Source organism: Narcine bancroftii, chromosome 2 (genome assembly GCF_036971445.1).
Source record: "Narcine bancroftii isolate sNarBan1 chromosome 2, sNarBan1.hap1, whole genome shotgun sequence".
NCBI classification, from domain to species: domain Eukaryota; kingdom Metazoa; phylum Chordata; class Chondrichthyes; order Torpediniformes; family Narcinidae; genus Narcine; species Narcine bancroftii.
The window spans coordinates 22,424,476-22,443,822 of NC_091470.1; the positions used below are offsets into that span (position 1 = coordinate 22,424,476).

General features: G+C 43.3%; 1 protein-coding gene across 1 annotated transcript in view; it reads right to left on the bottom strand.

Moving 5' to 3' along the window:
* The window catches only part of LOC138753279 (latent-transforming growth factor beta-binding protein 2-like), a 266,073-nt gene that overhangs the window by 114,142 nt on the left and 132,584 nt on the right, over nucleotides 1-19,347 (bottom strand). Inside the window, exons 11-14 of the mRNA XM_069916102.1 lie at nucleotides 16,487-16,651; nucleotides 10,763-10,957; nucleotides 6,918-6,937; nucleotides 6,081-6,129 (exon numbers count right to left, since the gene is read on the bottom strand). Of these exons, the coding sequence (XP_069772203.1) occupies nucleotides 6,081-6,129; nucleotides 6,918-6,937; nucleotides 10,763-10,957; nucleotides 16,487-16,651 (429 nt within the window). The remainder of the gene's footprint in view (nucleotides 1-6,080; nucleotides 6,130-6,917; nucleotides 6,938-10,762; nucleotides 10,958-16,486; nucleotides 16,652-19,347) is intronic.

Consider the following 19,347-nt stretch of genomic DNA (forward strand, 5'->3'; position numbering starts at 1 on the left):
GTTAATTTTATAAATGTTAAATTCTGTGCACAGTATAGGAATTGCCTGTAACCAGTGAACTTGGAGAGTGAGAAGTGAGATTGGACTGTGAACCAAAGAACTTTTCTGAACTTACACACACATTACATGGACGCACACTTAGAATTAGCAAGGGGGTTAAGTTAGGTTAAGTAAGTCAATAGTGATAAGTTAAAGTGTGATTCTGTTTTCATGTTTAAAGATAATTAAAAGCAACTTTTGTTTAAGTAACTATTTGTCTTGGCAAATATCTATTGCTCCTGGGTTTTGGGGTCCTCTGGGCTCATAACACAACATATTGGGAGAAAATGAATGGTGTATGCATCATTGCTGTCCAGGTTTTACAGGGTTTTGTGCACTTCCAGTGAGATGGCATCCATTGTAGACCTGCTGCTGTGGTTGGTAAAATGGAACAGTCCACGTCACCACTTAGACCGGAGCTGATATGCCTCTCAAAAGTACTTCATCCCTGATCCAGTGGTTCTCAACCTTTTTCTTTCCACTCACATACCACTTTAAGTAATCCTTATGCCATCGGTGCTCTGTGATTAGTAAGGGATTGTTTAAGGTGGGATATGAATGGGAATCACTGTTTTAGGCCCAATTGTTACTGAAATATTTTGCTTGAGATAAATGGCCATTGGCCCATTTCCTTTGGAGTTATGGAACTGTTAATTAGAGATGATTAAAACAGTGGTTTTCAAACTTTTTCTTCCCACCCATATCCCACCTTAAGCAATCCCTGACTAATCACAGAGCACCTATGCCATAGGAAATACTTAAAGTGGTAGGGGAGTTGAAAGAAAGAGGTTGAGAACCACTGCACTGATCGGTGGTCATTTAGGCAGGTTACCACAGAGGTTCTTGTGGCCTGTTTGAAATGGTGGGGGGGGGGGGGTAACTGCGCAATGTCAGAGTGCGATGTTGAAGATATCCATGAATGCACTGGCTTTCAGTGATCGGCCGGGTACTCCATCCTCACTGGATGTTTCCCTTGGATTCACTCTTCTGAAAGAAGCCTGCACGCCATCCTCAGGTACTGAAAGTAGAGGATTATCAGGAGGGCTCATGGGTTCCTCCTTTGTTTTCCGGTGCTCAAATTGGGCATATAAGGCATTGTGCTCATCTGACAGTGAAGCTTTTCCATCTCCTACTGCATCAGATTTACTTTTGTAGCAGGTTATGCCATTTAGGCCCTGCCACAGCTGTCAGGTATCCTTCGTTGCTTCAATTTACAGTAACTGCAGAATCCTGTATGTTGACCAGTGTTAGAAGGATATTTCGTTGAATTCCTTTATCATAGCACATGAAGATTTATTCTGGGCTCCATTTCTAAGGAAGGAGGAATTGGCATTGGAGAGCATCTAGAGGAGGTTCACAAGAATGATCCCTGGAAATAAAGGATTATTATGAAGAGTGTTTGAGGGGGATCTCATTGAAACAGTGAAACAGAGCAGACATGGAGAGGATGTTTCCTATGGTGGGGGAGTCAGGGGCCTGAGGGCACACCCCTTCAGAAAAGAGATGAGGAGGTATTTCCCTACCCAGAATGACTGCAGTGGCCAAGTTATTGTGTATATTTAACACTGAGGTAGATAGGTTCTTGATTAGGAAGGGAATCAGGGATTATGGCGAGAGAGCAGGTGAATGGAATGGAGAAAAGCATAATAAATCAGGTGGACTGGGTAAAAATATTTACAGCAAAGAATCTGAATGTTAAAAAAATGCACATGCTGGAAATTTGAAATGAGAAAAGAATACTGAAAACCATCGTGAAATCTTCTGCAAGAGCATCCTGGCCGGATGCCACTCAGTGTGGTACAGTTGCTGCAGAGAAATGTCAATCCACAGGACCGTAAGAGTGGCAGAGAGGATCGCTGCGATCTCCTCCACAACCCCTCCCCCCCCACCAAACCATAGATGTGACCTACTGGGATCGGTATCTGAAGATGGCATGCAAAATCGTTGAGGACCCCTCTAACCCCACACACATCTTTCAGCTAGTCCCGTCGGGGAAGAGGTACAGGAGGATCAGAGCCAGCACCACCAGGCTGAGGAACAGCTTTTTCCCACGGGCAGCGCGAAAGCTGAAAGACCAAAGGAACTGCTCACATTGACTACCCAAGAATTCTCATATTCATGAAACAACATTATTTATTTATTTGTAGAGATGAATACTTGTCCTGCATATGCATTGTTTATCTGTACGTGTGTTATGACTGGTTGAGTGTCTGTGTGCTTTGCATCGAGGATTGGGGAACACTCTTTTGTCGGGTTGTACTTGTACAATCAGATGACAATAAACTTGAACTTGATTTGACTTGAAAATGCTGGAAATGTGTAGCATTGAAAGGATGCGTTCAGTGTGTTACTCTGGATAACATCACCGGGATGTGAGGCAAGGTTTCTCCACATAAGATGTAAAAGGACTAAGGATCAGATGAATGAGGCATCATCTTTTCCAGGGATGAGGATATTGTGTGTGGTGTGAACAAGTTTCAGCTCAGCTCAGTCACCAGAAGCCCTTTGCTTCAAAGCCTGAATCTCATTTCTAAGCTGTCACTCCAACTTGCCACAGTGGGAAGACTGCATTTGCTGCTCTGTCAGTCTTTGTTGCTTCTAAAACCTTGCTCTTATCTGTCAACCAAACAGACATTTAATGGTCTGGTAGTTAAACCAGACTAAACCATAGTCTGAGTATCCAATGTACAAGTAAAGGGGAAGAGGCTTGTGCAGCATATGAAATAAGAACACGGCTGCTGCAATCAGTATAGATGGGTTAAATTCACAAGAAGTAAAGCATGGAAGTCGGCAGACACCGCGGTTGAATAAAAACACAGCAGATCAAACAGCGTTCTTTATAAAGCAAGGATAAAGATACACAGCCAACCTTTCTGGTTTGGGTCCTTCATCAAAATATGAGCAAAATGTAGGCAAGCACCTGACCAAAATGTTTGGGGGCGGGGAGGGGCATGGGCAGGAGTACAGTCCCACAGACAGGAGGTAATAGGTGGATAGGGGGAGGGAGGGTGTACAGGGGGAGGAGGGATGGCTCTGTGAATGGGAAGGGAAGGGGTGGAGAGCTGGAGGAAAGGTGACGGGGGGGGGGTAAAGGGAAGGGAGGGAGAACAGATTGAGTGGGTGGGCAGAAAGCGGAGAAGTCGATGTTAATGCCGTCCGATTGGAGAGGGCCCAGACGGAAAAGTTGCGCACTGCTCTTCCAATTTGCGGGTGGTCTTGGTGGGACAGTACATGAGGCCGTGGACAGACACATCAGCCTTGGAGTGGGGTGTGGAATTGAAGTGGTCGGCCACTGGGAGACCCCTGTCACAGATACGGACAAGGTCCCCAATGTTCATAAATTCCCAATGTTACTGACACATCCTCACTGATGGTATTTTAAGACTTTCATCCTTTGTTTGTTTTTTAACATTTCTCCTGGAATCAATATTGTCAGTCGTCTTTATCAAATGTTATTCCCACATACTAACAATCTACAAGATTTCTCGATATCCAGGCATTGACAATAAATGCCGTTGTGAATTAATTTCCTTCAACTAAAGGAATTTAAAGAAGAAAGAAACTATAATTTCTTTAAATAGAATGGTCATCCTTAAAAGCAACATAAAGAACATGTGAGCTATATGAATTTTAGCAATTTTCAGTCTGTTAAGGGGTATTAAAATGATTAATCACAATAAAATAACGAGCAAGGATATACTGGCTTTGGAGGCGGTGCAGAGGAGATTCACCAGGTTGATTCCATAGATGAGGGGGTTAGCCTATGAGGAGAGATGGCGTCGTCTAGGACTGTACTCCCTGGAATTTAGAAGAATGAGAGGGGATCTGATAGAAATTGATACAATTATCAAAGGCATCGATAAGATAGAGGTCGGTAAGTTGTTTCCACTGGTAGGTGAGACTAATACCAGGGGACATGGCCTCAAGGTTCAGGGTAGTAGACTTAGGATGGAGACGAGGAGGAACTGCTTTTCCCCAGAGGGTGGTGAATCTCTGGAATTCTCAGCCCATCGAAGCAGTGGAGGAGACCTCAGTAAATATACTTAAGACAAGTTGGATAGATTTCTACCTCGTAGGGGAATTAAGGGTTACAGGGGAAAGGCAGGTAGGTGGGGATGAGCCTATCATCAGATCAGCCATTGAATGGTGTAGCAGGCTTGATGGGCCGATAGCCACCTCCTGCTTCTATCTTATGTAATAACTCGCAATATTCTGTTGATCATTTAGGAGAGCACTAATGAAGGAGAAAAAGAGATGAAAAGACCTGGACTCCTCTCTTGGGTAGACAGAAATGAACCAATGACAAAACGCTGTCCCTTTGATTGCTGGACAATTACTTTGTACACAGAGCTGGCACGTGGAGCCAGCCACGTAAAGTGCCGAATTTCAGCGCCCTTCAGTGGATTAATGGACAACCGAAAAGTCCTGACTACATGTCACCTGAAGTAAAGTTGGCAGAACCCGCGTTATTCTCTTTGGCACAACAAGGGATGAGAGGCGACTTCATGGAGGTGATGATGAGGGGCTTAGATAGGGTGGTCAGCCAGCACCTTTTTCCTGTTGCGACAATAGCAACTACCAGAGGACATCAGTTCAGGATGAGTGGAGGAAAATTTAGGGAAGATGTCAGAGGTGAGTTTTTTTCTTCTTCAGAGAGTCGGGGTGGGGGGTGGGGGTGCCTGAAATGCATTGCCGGGGATGGTGGTGGAGGCTGGATAGGTCAGCTCAACGTCATTGGCAAAAGGGGCCTCCTCTGTGCTGTAAAGTTCCGTGTCCTATGCACATTCAATACATGCCCACGGGTATTATGAAACATTCCCATAGATGTTCCAAATAAAATTTCACATTCTCACTTGTTTACACTTAAAAAGGTAGCCAAGTAAAAGTTCTTTGTGAATTTGTAGTCAATGCAGAAGATGAAATTAGGACCTCATACACGACTTATCAATCATAAACACATGTCAATTTAAATCTATACCATAGAGCACACATGTCAAACTCTGGCCCGCGGGCCAATATTTGGCCCGCAAGATCATTTCAAAAATGTATTAGAGGTGGCCCGCTGGCCGCCACACCAGTATAGCACATGCACAGTAATACAACAAATCCCAGAATGTATTGGCGTCAGCCTGCTAATCGCCCCCACCTTCTCTCTTTACTTTGCAGGGTCTCACCGTGGACTCTGGTTTTTGGGCCTGGCCGGTGTCAGGGGAAGCCAAGGCCGCTTCCAAGCGCCCGGAACCAGAGGCCTCGGGTCTGACCTCGCCAGGACCGTTGCCCACTCCCCCTCCCTGCCGCAGGCCGACCCGCGACTCACGGTGACGGGGCCGCTGATCCGCCGAGATGCCGCCCTGCAGCGAGAGCCGATGCCCCTGCACTGTCGTTGTCCAACCCGATCGCCCGCAAAACCCGCCCTCCCGCACACAGGCCTGAGTAAGGATTATGAACTTTAAGCTCAGGATAAAACAATCTTCCAATAGTTTCATGTCACAGTGATAAATATATTCCTGGTTAAAAATGGTCCTGCACCTGGATACAAGCTCATTAGGCATAAAACTTGAAAAGTGGGTAAATCAAAGGATATCTGTACCAATGGAAAAAGGGCATGGCAAATAACCCTGCTAGAGTTCATGCCCACAATCAGTCACCTATTGGATTGTTTCAGGAATCATGTTATTCTCCCACATTCTCAATAGCCCTCAGATTTTACTATTCGACAAGCACACTAGCAACATTTGACAAATCCTCTATAGAGAAATATTATTTATTGAATATTTTATTTCTCATTTGTTAATGCTTCTGGAAAGAGTTTATCCAAAACTATTATTAAACATTTATTTTAATAAGAAAAAGTTTAACATTACATATGTTGAAAGAAGAGAAAACATGCAGATGTTGTTGAAAATTTTCAATAAATATTTAGTTCGGCCCTCGACTTAGTCCAAGTTTTTAATTTTGGCCCTCCGTGAATTTGAGTTTGACACCCCTGCCATAGAGGAACTATTTATATAAATATCAATCAAATAAAAGTTCTTACCTACCTGGATATGTGTCAACACTTGGAACATGAGATACTACAAAAGGCTTTGGCTGTTTTAAACAAAAACAGATGACAATTCAGTAAATTATCTATGCAAAATTATTTCAAATTCAATTTTAATTTTGGTTTCAACAAAGGGTGGAATCCTTAAATTTACTCCCACTGAACTTCTTGGATGCCCGCGATTATTTTTAAATCTCCCGACTAACAAGGCACTTTAAAATGTCAAGAGTTATCCATTTGGAGCTGTAAAAACATTGCGCTGGAAATTTTCTTTGCAACAATATGATTTTCTATGTCATGCAACCAAAATGTGAAGTTAGCAAATGAAGTCTGACGGTAGTTTTATGGTAGTTTTGGACTTGAGAAAATTTGATCCAGGTGTTCTATTCCAAAGTATTTTTTTTTCCCTCCCGTTTCCATTCAGTGGAAAGAAACTGTAAGAGTGGAGGAAATGACTGGGAGCATTTGGAACAGGGGATAGGGAACTAGCCCCAGGATGCAATGTTTTCCTTCATGCTACTGGAGTTTGACGCTGCGTGCCCAGGGTGCGAATGAGTGTTGGTGGGTCACACAATGATCATTAGGTGCTTCATTTCGTCTTCTGTGCCACTATTCTGCGATTCTCATGATTCAAGGCAAGAACCACATCGAAAAGGTTAAAAATATCGTGAAGTCAATGAACATAAAAATTCATGCTGCAGTTCACCATGAGCCTGGTTGAAACAAACTGTTCCAACGCTGATCATAAAGCTAAAAGCCTCGTCTCAAACTATGATATTACGAATAATTATTCGATAATTTTTTATATAATTTAAGTCAATTAAACCATACTTACAGTTTTTAATGAAGTTTCATCTGGAAAAAAATTGGAGAAATTACACATTTATCTTTATAGAAAGATGAATTATATTATTTGAAATGGTTATAAAAGACAAAACTAGTTTTCAGATCACTGCATGAAGGCACCACACATATGAGGTAATAATGATGAGACATTTCTGTCGATCGCTTGAGGAACCGTTGGATTGGTTCACAGTTAAGCAGAACAATATTTAAAATGCAAATTGTGCCTGACATGCCCTGCTATTTTGGACTCTGTAGGATGTACGCAGGAGTGGGTGCAGAGGCGATTCGCCAGAATGTTGTCTGAGATTTTTAAAAATCAGTGATTAGTAGAGTTTGGGTTGACTCTACTTCGTTTCTTTGGAGCACAGAAAACCGTGGTGGGGTTGGGGGGGGGGGTGGGTAGGTGAGAGGATGGGATTACAAAATTCTGAGACAATCGAAAGGGGACACAATGAGAAGCACCTCCACTCAGCAGAGATGTGCGCCCTCAGAGGGCAAAGATCCAAGGTAAGAAGGCAGAAGATTTAGAGGGAATTTGTGGGCGATTTTCTCTTTCAGGGAGAGGGTGATTAAAATCTGTGAGGAGTGCTGGTACCAGGCATGCTCACAACTTTGAGATTGGTGGCATTGGTGAGACAGCATTCGCAGTACTGTGTGCTGTTCTGGTCACCTAGGTGTAGGAAGGATATCAATAAAGTGGGAAGAGTGCATAAGAGATTGACCAGGATGTTGCCAGGACGTAGGGGTCGAGTTATCGGGAGCGGCTGGGTTTTTATTCCCTAGAGCACAGGGGCATGAGGGTTGACAATGTGGAGGCTTTGTAAAATCATAGGGGGCTTAGATAAAGTAAATGCTCAGTGTTTTCTTTTCCCAGGACAGATGATTTTAGGACTAGAAGGCATAGGTTTCAGGTGAGAGGAGAGAGATTTAAGATGGACCTGAAAGGCATCTTTTTCACTTAGAAGGTGGCCCACATCTGGAATGAACTGCCAGAGAATACAGTCATAACATTCAAAAGGATCTTGGACTGATATGTGCATCGGAAGGACTTAGAAGGACATGGTCTAAATGCAGACAAAAAAGGACGAACCCAGATGCCAACTTGCATTAACAAAAACCTACATTTTGGTTTCTATTTCAACAGTATTCTGCAGGATGCAGTTACCATAAAGGATGTTAAAATCTTCGAATATGGAAAGTTGGTGAGAACTGCATTGAAATAATTCAAAATGCTTAAAGATTATTTCCAGTGCTCAGTGCATTGCCAGTGCGAACACATTACTTCAAGGATCTTAAAGGTCATGGAGTAAAGCAGGCAATGTGACTGTAGAAATGAGTCTGAGAGAAGGCAATGTGGCTGTGGGCCATGCTTAAAGGACATGCTGGATTTGAAACCAAAAAAGGACAAAACATTTGAGAGCCACAAAGATATCTCAAAGACGCACATTACGAACAACCTTTGTTTCTTAGATCTTTGCTCTTCTACAGAATTTCAGTTATTCTTCAGATTTCCCAGAGAATATATCAGACCAATGAATGCCCATCCAGTATAAATGACCAGTTGCAAAGCCAGGTGATTGAAGTTTTTAACAACTGTACCTTTGGAGAAAGAGATTAACGCCTGGCAGCATAAGCTTTTATACTTTAAATCCAGAGTTCGCACCCCACCTAATCACAGGGAGGTCTGGTTCTGCATCGGGAGAGAGATCATCTCACTTTATCCCAGCTGTTAATGCTTTGCTCCAGATTTACATGACACAATTAGAGTTGATTTAGTGGGAAATGATCAAGGCTAAACTGAAAATGCAACCATAAATAAAGGGCTTCAATTTTACATTAATTGTATCACAAAAAACAAATTCAGAAAATGCTCAAATGCAAATTATTTATCTAAACTCCTTAAAATCACTTCCGTGGAAAATCCAAAACTAAATAGATCACAGATTTCAAGGAAGTGTCCAAAAAAACCCCACATAAATATTAATTCATAAATGAACCCTATTTGAATTCACAACTTGACACAGAATAGCGGTAAACAAGAAAATCTGGTGTCTAGTAGAGCACACAAAACTCAACAAGCCTCCGCGGAAAGGAAAAGGCAGTCAACGTCGACAGAATGGTCTCTATGAATCGCAAGTACCAAACTCAAAAAAATGTGCATCATGTACTTACTTTTCAAAGTAGCATAATTTCACAATATGCTGTACAATACAGGCATATTCACACTTTTGTATTACTTTGAGAATAACAAGCTCGCGTTGTTCATGACACACCTTTTTGAATCATTATTAATTCATCAAATGTTAAATAATTTCTTCCTCGCTTAAGCATTAGATTCCACAATTTAATTTCTGCTTCTTAACTGTTACCATTTTATCCTCCAATAGCGCGTCAAGATTGGTGTCAGCGAGAAAGTGTAAACATGTAGCCCGAGGTCTTTTTTTTCCACGCAATTGGTTATATAACAAGATACTTGCCTTTGTCAAGGACCCACATTAAGAAAAACTTCATCAGAGCTTATAACAGAAGTAAGAACAATATTGAAGTATGTCTTCAGAGGTCCAGAGCACAAAGATATGAGCATGAAAAGTTTGTGCCTCACATTAACATTTCAAAACAAATTTAAAAAGATATTTTAATTCCCAGTAGGTCTCCCTCATCACTGTTCACTAACTTTACAATCCTGTTGCAACCTCGATTATCATTTCTTACTCTATGTTCAAAACATTAATGGCAATAAGTGGCAAAAATTAGTAGAGATTAAAGTGGATGATGATAGAAGTGGAAAAAAAATAACAATAAAAATGTGAAATGTGCAATGGTGTAAAATAAACTTGCTGCTTATCATTTTGTGGAAAGATTTTTGATACTTGTGTAAAAACAATAATTAAATCGCTTAAATCGCTAGTATAATGGTCAGGTTAGTACCAGTGACTGGGGTTTGAATTTGGCGCTGTTTCCCCGTATCTGCGTCGATTTCCCCTTTAAAATGTGCCGGGGGGGGTGGTTTGTAAGTCATTTGGGTTCAATTGGACGAAATGGACTCGTGAGCAGAAAGGGCCCTGTTACCGTGACGTAGGTCTAAAGGGAAGACAAGGTCAGCAGAGCGGTTAGTGCAATGCTGTTACAGCATCGGTGACCTGGGTTCAAGCCCGGCGCTGTCCGTAAGGCGTTTGTATGTTCTCCCCGTGTTGGTGAGGGTTTCCTCTGGGTTCTCTGGTTTTCTCCAGGCCTTTAAAACATACTTGGGGAGGGGGGGTGTGGTTATAGTTTAATTGGGTGTATGGGCTCATGGGCTGAAAGGGCCTGTAACCGTGCTATAAATTTTAAAAAAAATGTAAATTATTTTGCTTATATTAATGTAGTGAACTGGGAATTCACTACTGGTGCGATGCTCTAAGGACTGGCTCCTTCCCTGACTCCGGTTCCCATATATCCCGATATAAACCCTGGAGCCCCTCCAAAACCCCAGTTTGGTCCACAGATCACGTGTGCCATTCTTACTGAATAAAAGCGTATTGTACTCCCTCTGGCCTTGAGTGCTCTCAGTCGTGCTACCTCCTTATTTTTTTATCGCTGCTCTTAATGCAGATTTGGATCCTGCTTATCAATATCCAAGTCAGTGGTGTAGTGAGAATTAAAGTTTTCCTAGAAGCAGACATTCATGACTACGGATGAGCATTCCTGATGCTCCCTCATCAAAATGTCCCTTGCTAATTGTCAAATGAGAGAAAGGATCCTCATCTGGTTAGCCTCATGCAAGTTCAAATTCCTGTCTGAGCTCAAACATAGCATTCAGAAGTTGTGGATGTCCAACCTAAATCCAGTACTTACATCCATCTAAGCTTACATAAGTGTCTTCCTTCAACGTTAGCTTGCGATCCTTGACTATATTTGGCCCATTGTCAAGATGCTGCTCGAGGGAAACACGAGCTATTTCCTCTTCTTCGGCAGGTCTCGTCAAGATCTGGACATGGGACCTGGAGTAATGATAGCCGTGACCCGCTGGGCAGATTTCATTGAAAACAACTGAAATCAAAGGAAACATTCTAAATTAAATGCAATTAAAACTAGGAAAAAACACAGCTGCCAAACAAACCAGAGAAAGAACAAATAGCTGGATGACAGCGGATAGTTATAAAAAAATTCATATGTAATAATGATCCTGTCCCATTATTTAAGTGCTGGGTACTCAATATGAATTTTATCTCATGAGCAAAAATTAATATAATGTTTGTTTTCCAATCAAATACTGAGCTCCAGTACAAGATGCACATTTCAAGCCCACTATAAAAATGCATTAATCTCCGATATAATGGGAGAAAGTGCCATACATGGCTCTTGGATTATGGAGGACTTCCAACTTTAATATTGATGGAATTTATCAAAATGTTTGCTAGATTACACATTTTGTCCTTTGTATTTCATATTTATTTATAAAATTACCTGACAAATAGACCATCAAATTCCACTTGGAAAATGTCTCAAAAAGCATACACTCATCGTAAGTCTAATTCACGCCTCATCGTATGTCCAATTCGCATTCATTTATTGTCATGTTCTACCTGGTACAGTGAACAAGCGGTCCTAGGAAGCCAACTCTAACATCCATGCAAACAATCTACTGGAGGAGTGAGACACGTGGTGATTGTAGTCAAAACACAGAAATGCTGGAGGAACTCAGCCGGTCACACAGGAGTAAAGGTGTATTACTGATGTCTCAGGCCTGAGCCCTTCTGAACTAAAGGCTGGGGGAAGAATAGGAGGGTGGGATGGGAGAAGTCCAGAACCAAAAAAAAAAGTTAATTGGATATGATGAGGAAAAGTGAGAATTGATTTTGGCTCCATGAATGGAGACAGAGAAAAAAAAACGAAGAGAGAGACAGAGAGACAGGTAGAGACGGAGATTAAGAGAGTGACAGAGAGAGAGAGAGAGAGAGAGAGAGAGAGAGAGAGAGAGACAGACAGACAGACAGACAGACTCAGAGACAGAGAGATACAGAGCTAGAAGAAAGGAGACAGGGGAAGAAGGTGGGGGAGGGAAACTGGAGAAGTTCCTGTTAATGCCATCCGGTTGGAAGGTGCCCAGGTGGAAGATGAGGTGTTGTTCCTCCAATTTTTAGGTGGTCTCTGTCTGGCAGAGAATGAAACCAAGAACACATCAAGGGAATGGGGGATGGTATTGAAATTGGAGGCCACTGAGAGATCCACGTTATGAACAGCAGACACTGGAATCTGGAGCAACAAACAATCTGTCAGAGGAACTCAGCGGCTCAATCAGCATCAGTGGGAGTGTGGTGAGACACCACTCGCCGACTGCAGGGGGCGACCTGTGTACCTGCAGGAAGATTACTGGAGGACAGACCACCCACTGGCCGGCTGTCAATCAGCTGACCTGAATGGATCAAGCCCCACCTGGTCGACTGCCAATTATCCGCTGGGATTTAATCCACATCCAGCCCCTTGAGGTCAGTCACACGGAGTTGCAGCTAACTACAGCAGAAGACTTTAAGTAGAATAAAGCCTGTTGTTCATTCTTTCAAATCTTGTGTCTGCTTACTGTCACCACAGTGCATCACAGGGAGAAAATGAATGGCCAACGTTTCAGACAGGAACCCTTCAACAAGACTGTCCCTTTCTCCGTGGTTTCTACCACCCTCTGGCCCTTCGACCTCCTTCTGACCAAGAATCATTGCTCCACTCACACATCCTTCAGTCCCTATTCTGGCCCGCAGCAATGATCTTTCATTTTTCTCTCACTGGTGCTGTTTGGCCCACTGAAGTCATCCAGTAGATTGTTGCTTCAGGCTCCAGTGTCTGTACTCGCTCGCATGTCCCTAATGTGTGAACAGTCACACAAAAGTAAAAGGGCAAGAGCACAATTATAGAGTGTGGTGCTACTGTGAAAAGATCAATTATTAAAAGGCTAAGGCATCATGGGAACCCTTGTGCAAGGTTTCTGCTCATGGCTATGGGGAAGAAATGGTCAGTAAACCTGTTTGTGCGCAATGTCCCGCCCTTGAACTGAAAGGAGGAAGGAAATGAAGGAGTTCTCTAACTCTATAGATCTGTGTTGGAATTGCTCCTGGATCAATTTTCAACAAGTGTCCACAAGTTTATAAGAGGCAGATATACACAGTGGACAATCAGCACCTTTTTCTTGGGGACAGAATAGCCGACCCCAGAGGACATATGTGCAAGGTAAGTTTAGGGGAGATGTCAAAGGTGAGGTGGGTTTTTACACACAGAGTAGTGGGTGCTGGAATGCATTGCCAGGAGTGGTGGTGGAGGCTGGTACAACAGGCTCTTAGACAGGCACATGGATGCAAGAAAAATAGAGGGTTATGGGCATGAGGTAGGGAAAGTTTAAAGTTTTGAATAGGTTCACATACGTCAGTTCAACATCATGGGCTGAAGGGTCTGTACTGCAAGGTGAAGTCCTATGAATAAGCAAGGTTTTCAATCAAAGTACAATCAATGTTTTGTCCGATCCAAAAACTTCAAACTAACCCCACTTGACCCTGTTTTTAGTGTGGCATGGCACTTTGTCAATAGCTTTTTGTAAAGCACAGCATAAAATATCAACCGAACAGCAATTTGCCCAGCATTTCAAATCAAGTGGGTAAAAGACAACCTGCATTTTCACAGGTGATTCTAAGAAACCCCAGTCAGTTCTATAGTGTCCCACTACAATGCAATTTCCCCAGAAAGGAAGTGAAACTAATCAACTGATTTTGCAGCTGTCAGACAAATCCATGAATCCCCTTGAGACAGGAGGGGGAAATCAGTAGACAGTTCTTTAATTCTGGAGTGTTAAACTAGAGAGTTTGTGGACACTGGGGTCGAGTGCAATACACAGATGAGCTGGGGAAACTCAGCAGGGCACACAGCGTTCACACATATAATCTACCTGACAAAGGGCCCAGGCCCAAAATGTTGGTTACCTTTCATTTCCTATGGATGCTATGTGATCTGCTAAATTTCTCCAGCGCTTTTGTGTATTTAATTCAGTTCAGTTAGGTTAAATGTTTTATTTTGGGGTATGTGTGTGTCTGTGGGTGTGTGGGTGTGGGTGTGGGTATGTGTGTGTGTGGGAGTGTCGGTGTATATCTGTATGGGTGTGGGGGGGGTGGGTGTTGTTGTCGGTGTGTGTGTGTGTGGGGGGGGTTGGGTGTATATCTGTATGGGTGTGTGTGTGTGGGGGGGGCGGGTGTATATCTGTATGTGGAGAGGTATGGGTCTATATCTGTATTGGTGGGTGGGTGTGTCTGTATGTTTGTGTGTGTGTATATCTGTATGGGTGTGTGTGTGTGGGGGCTGCGTGTATATCTGTATGGGTGTGTGTGTGTGGGGGGGGCGGGTGTATATCTGTATGTGGAGAGGTATGGGTCTATATCTGTATTGGTGGGTGGGTGTGTCTGTATGTTTGTGTGTGTGTATATCTGTATGGGTGTGTGTGTGTGGGGGCTGCGTGTATATCTGTATGGGTGTGTGTGTGTGGGGGGGGCGGGTGTATATCTGTATGTGGAGAGGTATGGGTCTATATCTGTATTGGTGGGTGGGTGTGTCTGTATGTTTGTGTGTGTGTATATCTGTATGGGTGTGTGTGTGTGGGGGCTGCGTGTATATCTGTATGGGTGTGTGTGTGTGGGGGGGGCAGGTGTATATCTGTATGTGGAGAGGTATGGGTCTATATCTGTATTGGTGGGTGGGTGTGTCTGTATGTTTGTGTGTGTGTATATCTGTATGGGTGTGTGTGTGTGGGGGCTGCGTGTATATCTGTATGGGTGTGTGTGTGTGGGGGGGGCGGGTGTATATCTGTATGTGGAGAGGTATGGGTCTATATCTGTATTGGTGGGTGGGTGTGTCTGTATGTTTGTGTGTGTGTATATCTGTATGGGTGTGTGTGTGTGGGGGCTGCGTGTATATCTGTATGGGTGTGTGTGTGTGGGGGGGGGCGGGTGTATATCTGTATGTGGAGAGGTATGGGTCTATATCTGTATTGGTGGGTGGGTGTGTCTGTATGTTTGTGTGTGTGTATATCTGTATGGGTGTGTGTGTGTGGGGGCTGCGTGTATATCTGTATGGGTGTGTGTGTGTGGGGGGGGGCGGGTGTATATCTGTATGTGGAGAAGTATGGGTCTATATCTGTATTGGTGGGTGGGTGTGTCTGTATGTTTGTGTGTGTGTATATCTGTATGGGTGTGTGTTTGTGTGTGTGTATGTGTGTGTGTGGAGAGGTGTGGGTCTATATTTGTATTGGAGTATGTGTGTGTGGGGAGAGGTGTGGGTCTATATATATCTGCATTGGTGTGTGTGTGTGTGTGTGTGTGTGTGTGTGTGGGGAGAGGTGTGGGTCTATATCTGTATTGGTGTGTGTGTATGTGTGTGTGGGGAGAGGTGTGGGTCTATATCTGTATTGGTGCATGTGTGTGTGGGTGTGTGTGTGTGGAGAGGTGTGGGTCTATATCTGTATTGGTATGTGTGTGTGTGTGTGTGTGGAGAGGTGTGGGTCTATATATATCTGTATTGGTGTGTGTGTGTGTGTGTGTGGGTCTATATCTGTATTGGTGGGTGGGTGTGTCTGTATGTTTGTGTGTGTGTATATCTGTATGGGTGTGTGTGTGTGGGGGCTGCGTGTATATCTGTATGGGTGTGTGTGTGTGGGGGGGGCGGGTGTATATCTGTATGTGGAGAGGTATGGGTCTATATCTGTATTGGTGGGTGGGTGTGTCTGTATGTTTGTGTGTGTGTATATCTGTATGGGTGTGTGTGTGTGGGGGCTGCGTGTATATCTGTATGGGTGTGTGTGTGTTGTGGGGGCGGGTGTATATCTGTATGTGGAGAGGTATGGGTCTATATCTGTATTGGTGGGTGGGTGTGTCTGTATGTTTGTGTGTGTGTATATCTGTATGGGTGTGTGTTTGTGTGTGTGTATGTGTGTGTGTGGAGAGGTGTGGGTCTATATTTGTATTGGAGTATGTGTGTGTGGGGAGAGGTGTGGGTCTATATATATCTGCATTGGTGTGTGTGTGTGTGTGTGTGTGTGTGTGGGGAGAGGTGTGGGTCTATATCTGTATTGGTGTGTGTGTATGTGTGTGTGGGGAGAGGTGTGGGTCTATATCTGTATTGGTGCATGTGTGTGTGGGTGTGTGTGTGTGGAGAGGTGTGGGTCTATATATATCTGTATTGGTGTGTGTGTGTGTGTGTGGGTCTATATCTGTATTGGTGGGTGGGTGTTTCCTCCAACCCTTCAAAATTTACCAGGGTTAAAGGCTAATTGGGTGTAAATGGGTGGTACAGGTTTGTGGGCCAGAAGGGCCTGTTACTGTGCAGTGTGTCCAAATTAAAAATTAAACTAAACAGTGATAGTCAGGGACGGAGCATCAGCTGGCTTCCAGGATAAGGAATAACATGAATCAAGAGCATTTTGACCGTACCTCAGGACAGCAGAACTTCTGCCTCTTTGTTCTTTTTGCCCAATCAATCTGTTTTCAACAAACAAATCTTTTGTTTCAGTTTCAGATACAGCTCTACAGAATGCCCAGAAGATACTACCTGAGCCAGGAAGCGGACACTTGTCGCAGTTTTTCCCCCATCCTTTGCCCACACGGCTGCAGCAGCAGATCTGTTTCGCAATTTGCCGAGAGAGGGGCAGGGAACAGTTTCCACTGGACACTGATCTGAAACAGGGTCCCAGTTCCATAGAAACTGCCTTGTCCGCTGTGAGGAGCAAGAAATCAGAAAAGTAATTCACAATTTGTTTCACTGAGAGCAAATTATTTCCAGCACCCCAACTTACTCAGTTTTTGAAATTTAGAAAGTTTTATGACAATATTTTTGACAAACTAAGATTAAATAATTTGAAGACAATGTTGGCATGCTGCAGTTTGTATTAGTGTTAACCTATATGGTAATAATGGCTAATCTGGAGGGATCCTTGGGACATCCTGTTGATACAGAGAGTGACGGACTAGTGGCTTTGTGCCAGGACAATAAACTCCCTCAATGCCAATGAGAGCATGGAGCTGCTCATAGACTTCCAGAAGTAGCAGCAATGCTCAATCCCCAGACCGTCAACGATGATAGCTTTAGGTTCCAGACTCTGGAATGGATCTCTCATTTGTAAAGGATGATCCCCCTGTTCTGTTTAATTGTACGGTTCTCTACATCCTGCACTTCATCCCATTACACTGTTCCCTGCACTCTTAGACTTTCTGTAACACTACATTTGGTTTCATTATTGCTCTACCTGCTGTGTTTAAATACGGGTTGACTTGCTTATAAACCACATTCTTATATTCACAAATGCCATGGATAGTGATGGCATACAGGACTGGAAGAATCTCTCAACTGGTGCAAGATAAATGCAATGCATGGCCATGTTGACTGACTGGGTGATTTTCTTTTGCAACCATTAGATCTGAAAACTGGCTTCTGATCTCACTAACATAATTAGTCCATTGCAGGTACAAGGCATATTTTCAACATTTCCTTCCTCCAAATTCTTTTAGCTTTGATTCTATTACAAGCAAGAGGCTAAACCTTAAAAATATAGGAAACTCTTTGACATCAGTATTAATGAGGACTTGCCTGGCCCTCAGAGCTGAAAGTCAGTTTCAGTGGAGAGAGATGGCGTGTTGGTATTGCTGGGGTAGAGATGGGGATGGCTTATCCTTCACATGAGTATCCTTAGTCCCAGTATGGAATTATCTGGAAGGCAAGTTCAATAAGGCTTTGTCCCTGCTCTTTGAGATTTTAATAAATGGAATAAGAGTTGGAAGGATGGGTCCTTCGTATGTTTGCGAATGACATTAAAGTTGGAGCAGTTGTGGATAGAGCTGAAGGTTGTCAAAAGTTACAAGAGGATATAGACAGGGTGCAGAGTCGGGCAGAAAAGTGGCAGATAGATTTCAATCCGGATAAGTGTGAGGTGATGCATTTTGGAAGGACAAACCAGAAGGCTGAGTACAGGAATCGGTTACTTAAGCATGTAACCTGAAGGTCACCGCACAGGTTGATAGGTTAGTTAAGAAAGCCTATGGGATGCTGGGATTCATTGATAGAGGGATTGAGTTCAGGAGTAGAGAAGTCATGTTGCAACTCTACAAAACTCTGGTAAGACCTTACTTAGAATATTATATATAGGATAATATTATATATAGCAAGGATGTGGAAGCTGTGGAGAGGGTGCAGTGGAGATTTACCAAGATATTACCTGGATTGGAAAACAAGTCCTGTGAGGCAAGGATAGCAGAGCTGGGACTTTTCTCTTTGGAGTGTAGAAGGATGAGGGGAGACTTGATAAAGATCTACAAGATTGTGAGGGTGGACAGCCAAACACCAGAGGACATCTGGACAAAGTTAAGGGAAGGAAGTTTAGGGGAGACATCGGGGTAAGATTTTTACACAGTGAGTTGTGGGGGCCTGGAATGCCTTGTCAGGGTTGGTGGCGGAGGCTGAAACATTGGGGGCATTTAAGAGACTCTTAGACAGGCACATGGATGAAAGTAAAATAGAAGGTTACAGGGTAGGGAGGGTTTAGTACTTTTTTAAAATGAACATATTGGTCAGCACAACATCAAGGGCCAAAGGCCTGTGTTGTGCTGTATTGTCCTAAGGCATTTTAAAACAAAAACCTGATTGACACTTTAATGTGGTGGACTTCAAAAGCTTTCATTTTACTTTGAATTTCTTTCAAAGCAAGACTTGGAAAGGGCAACTTAAGAAATGTGAGCAAGAATCAATGGTCTACCCTATCGACCCTGCTCCACCAAGCAATAAGATCATGGGGTGACATGTTCGTGGACTCAGCTCTTTTGCACATCAGTGCAAAAACCATTCCAAATCTTTCTTAAATATGTCAGAGATTTCCTTTGATTCACTGCTCTCTGGGAAAAGCAGTTCCTCCTCATTTCCCTCCTACATCTACTCTTGCGATCCTTGAGGCTATGACCCTCATTCTACTGTCACCTGCCAATGGAAACACCTTTCCTCCCTCTCGTCTAGCTCCTTCATCAATTGATATATCTCTTTGAGACTCCCCCTCGTTCTCCTGACTTTCAGCGAGGATCATCCCAGGTGACTCCACTGCTCCTCATCGGCTAAATTTGTCATCTCCTGAATCAGCCTGGTTCCTCATCCCCAACTGTCTTTGGGCTGGTGGCGATATTTTAATCTGTGCCAGGTTCCACTGCAACACAGAGTCTCCTCACTAGAATTTAAGAGAACCTTCTGAAACAGATACTGTTATAGGTCAGGATAATTGAACTATTTTGTAACCGTGTAAGAATACAACTGTAGTAACTGTAGTGCACCACTGTGGGGCATATGTATATATGTATATGTGTGTGTGTGTGTGTGTGTGTGTGTGTGTGTGTGTGTGTGTGTGTGTGTGTGTGTGTGTGTGTGTGTGTGTG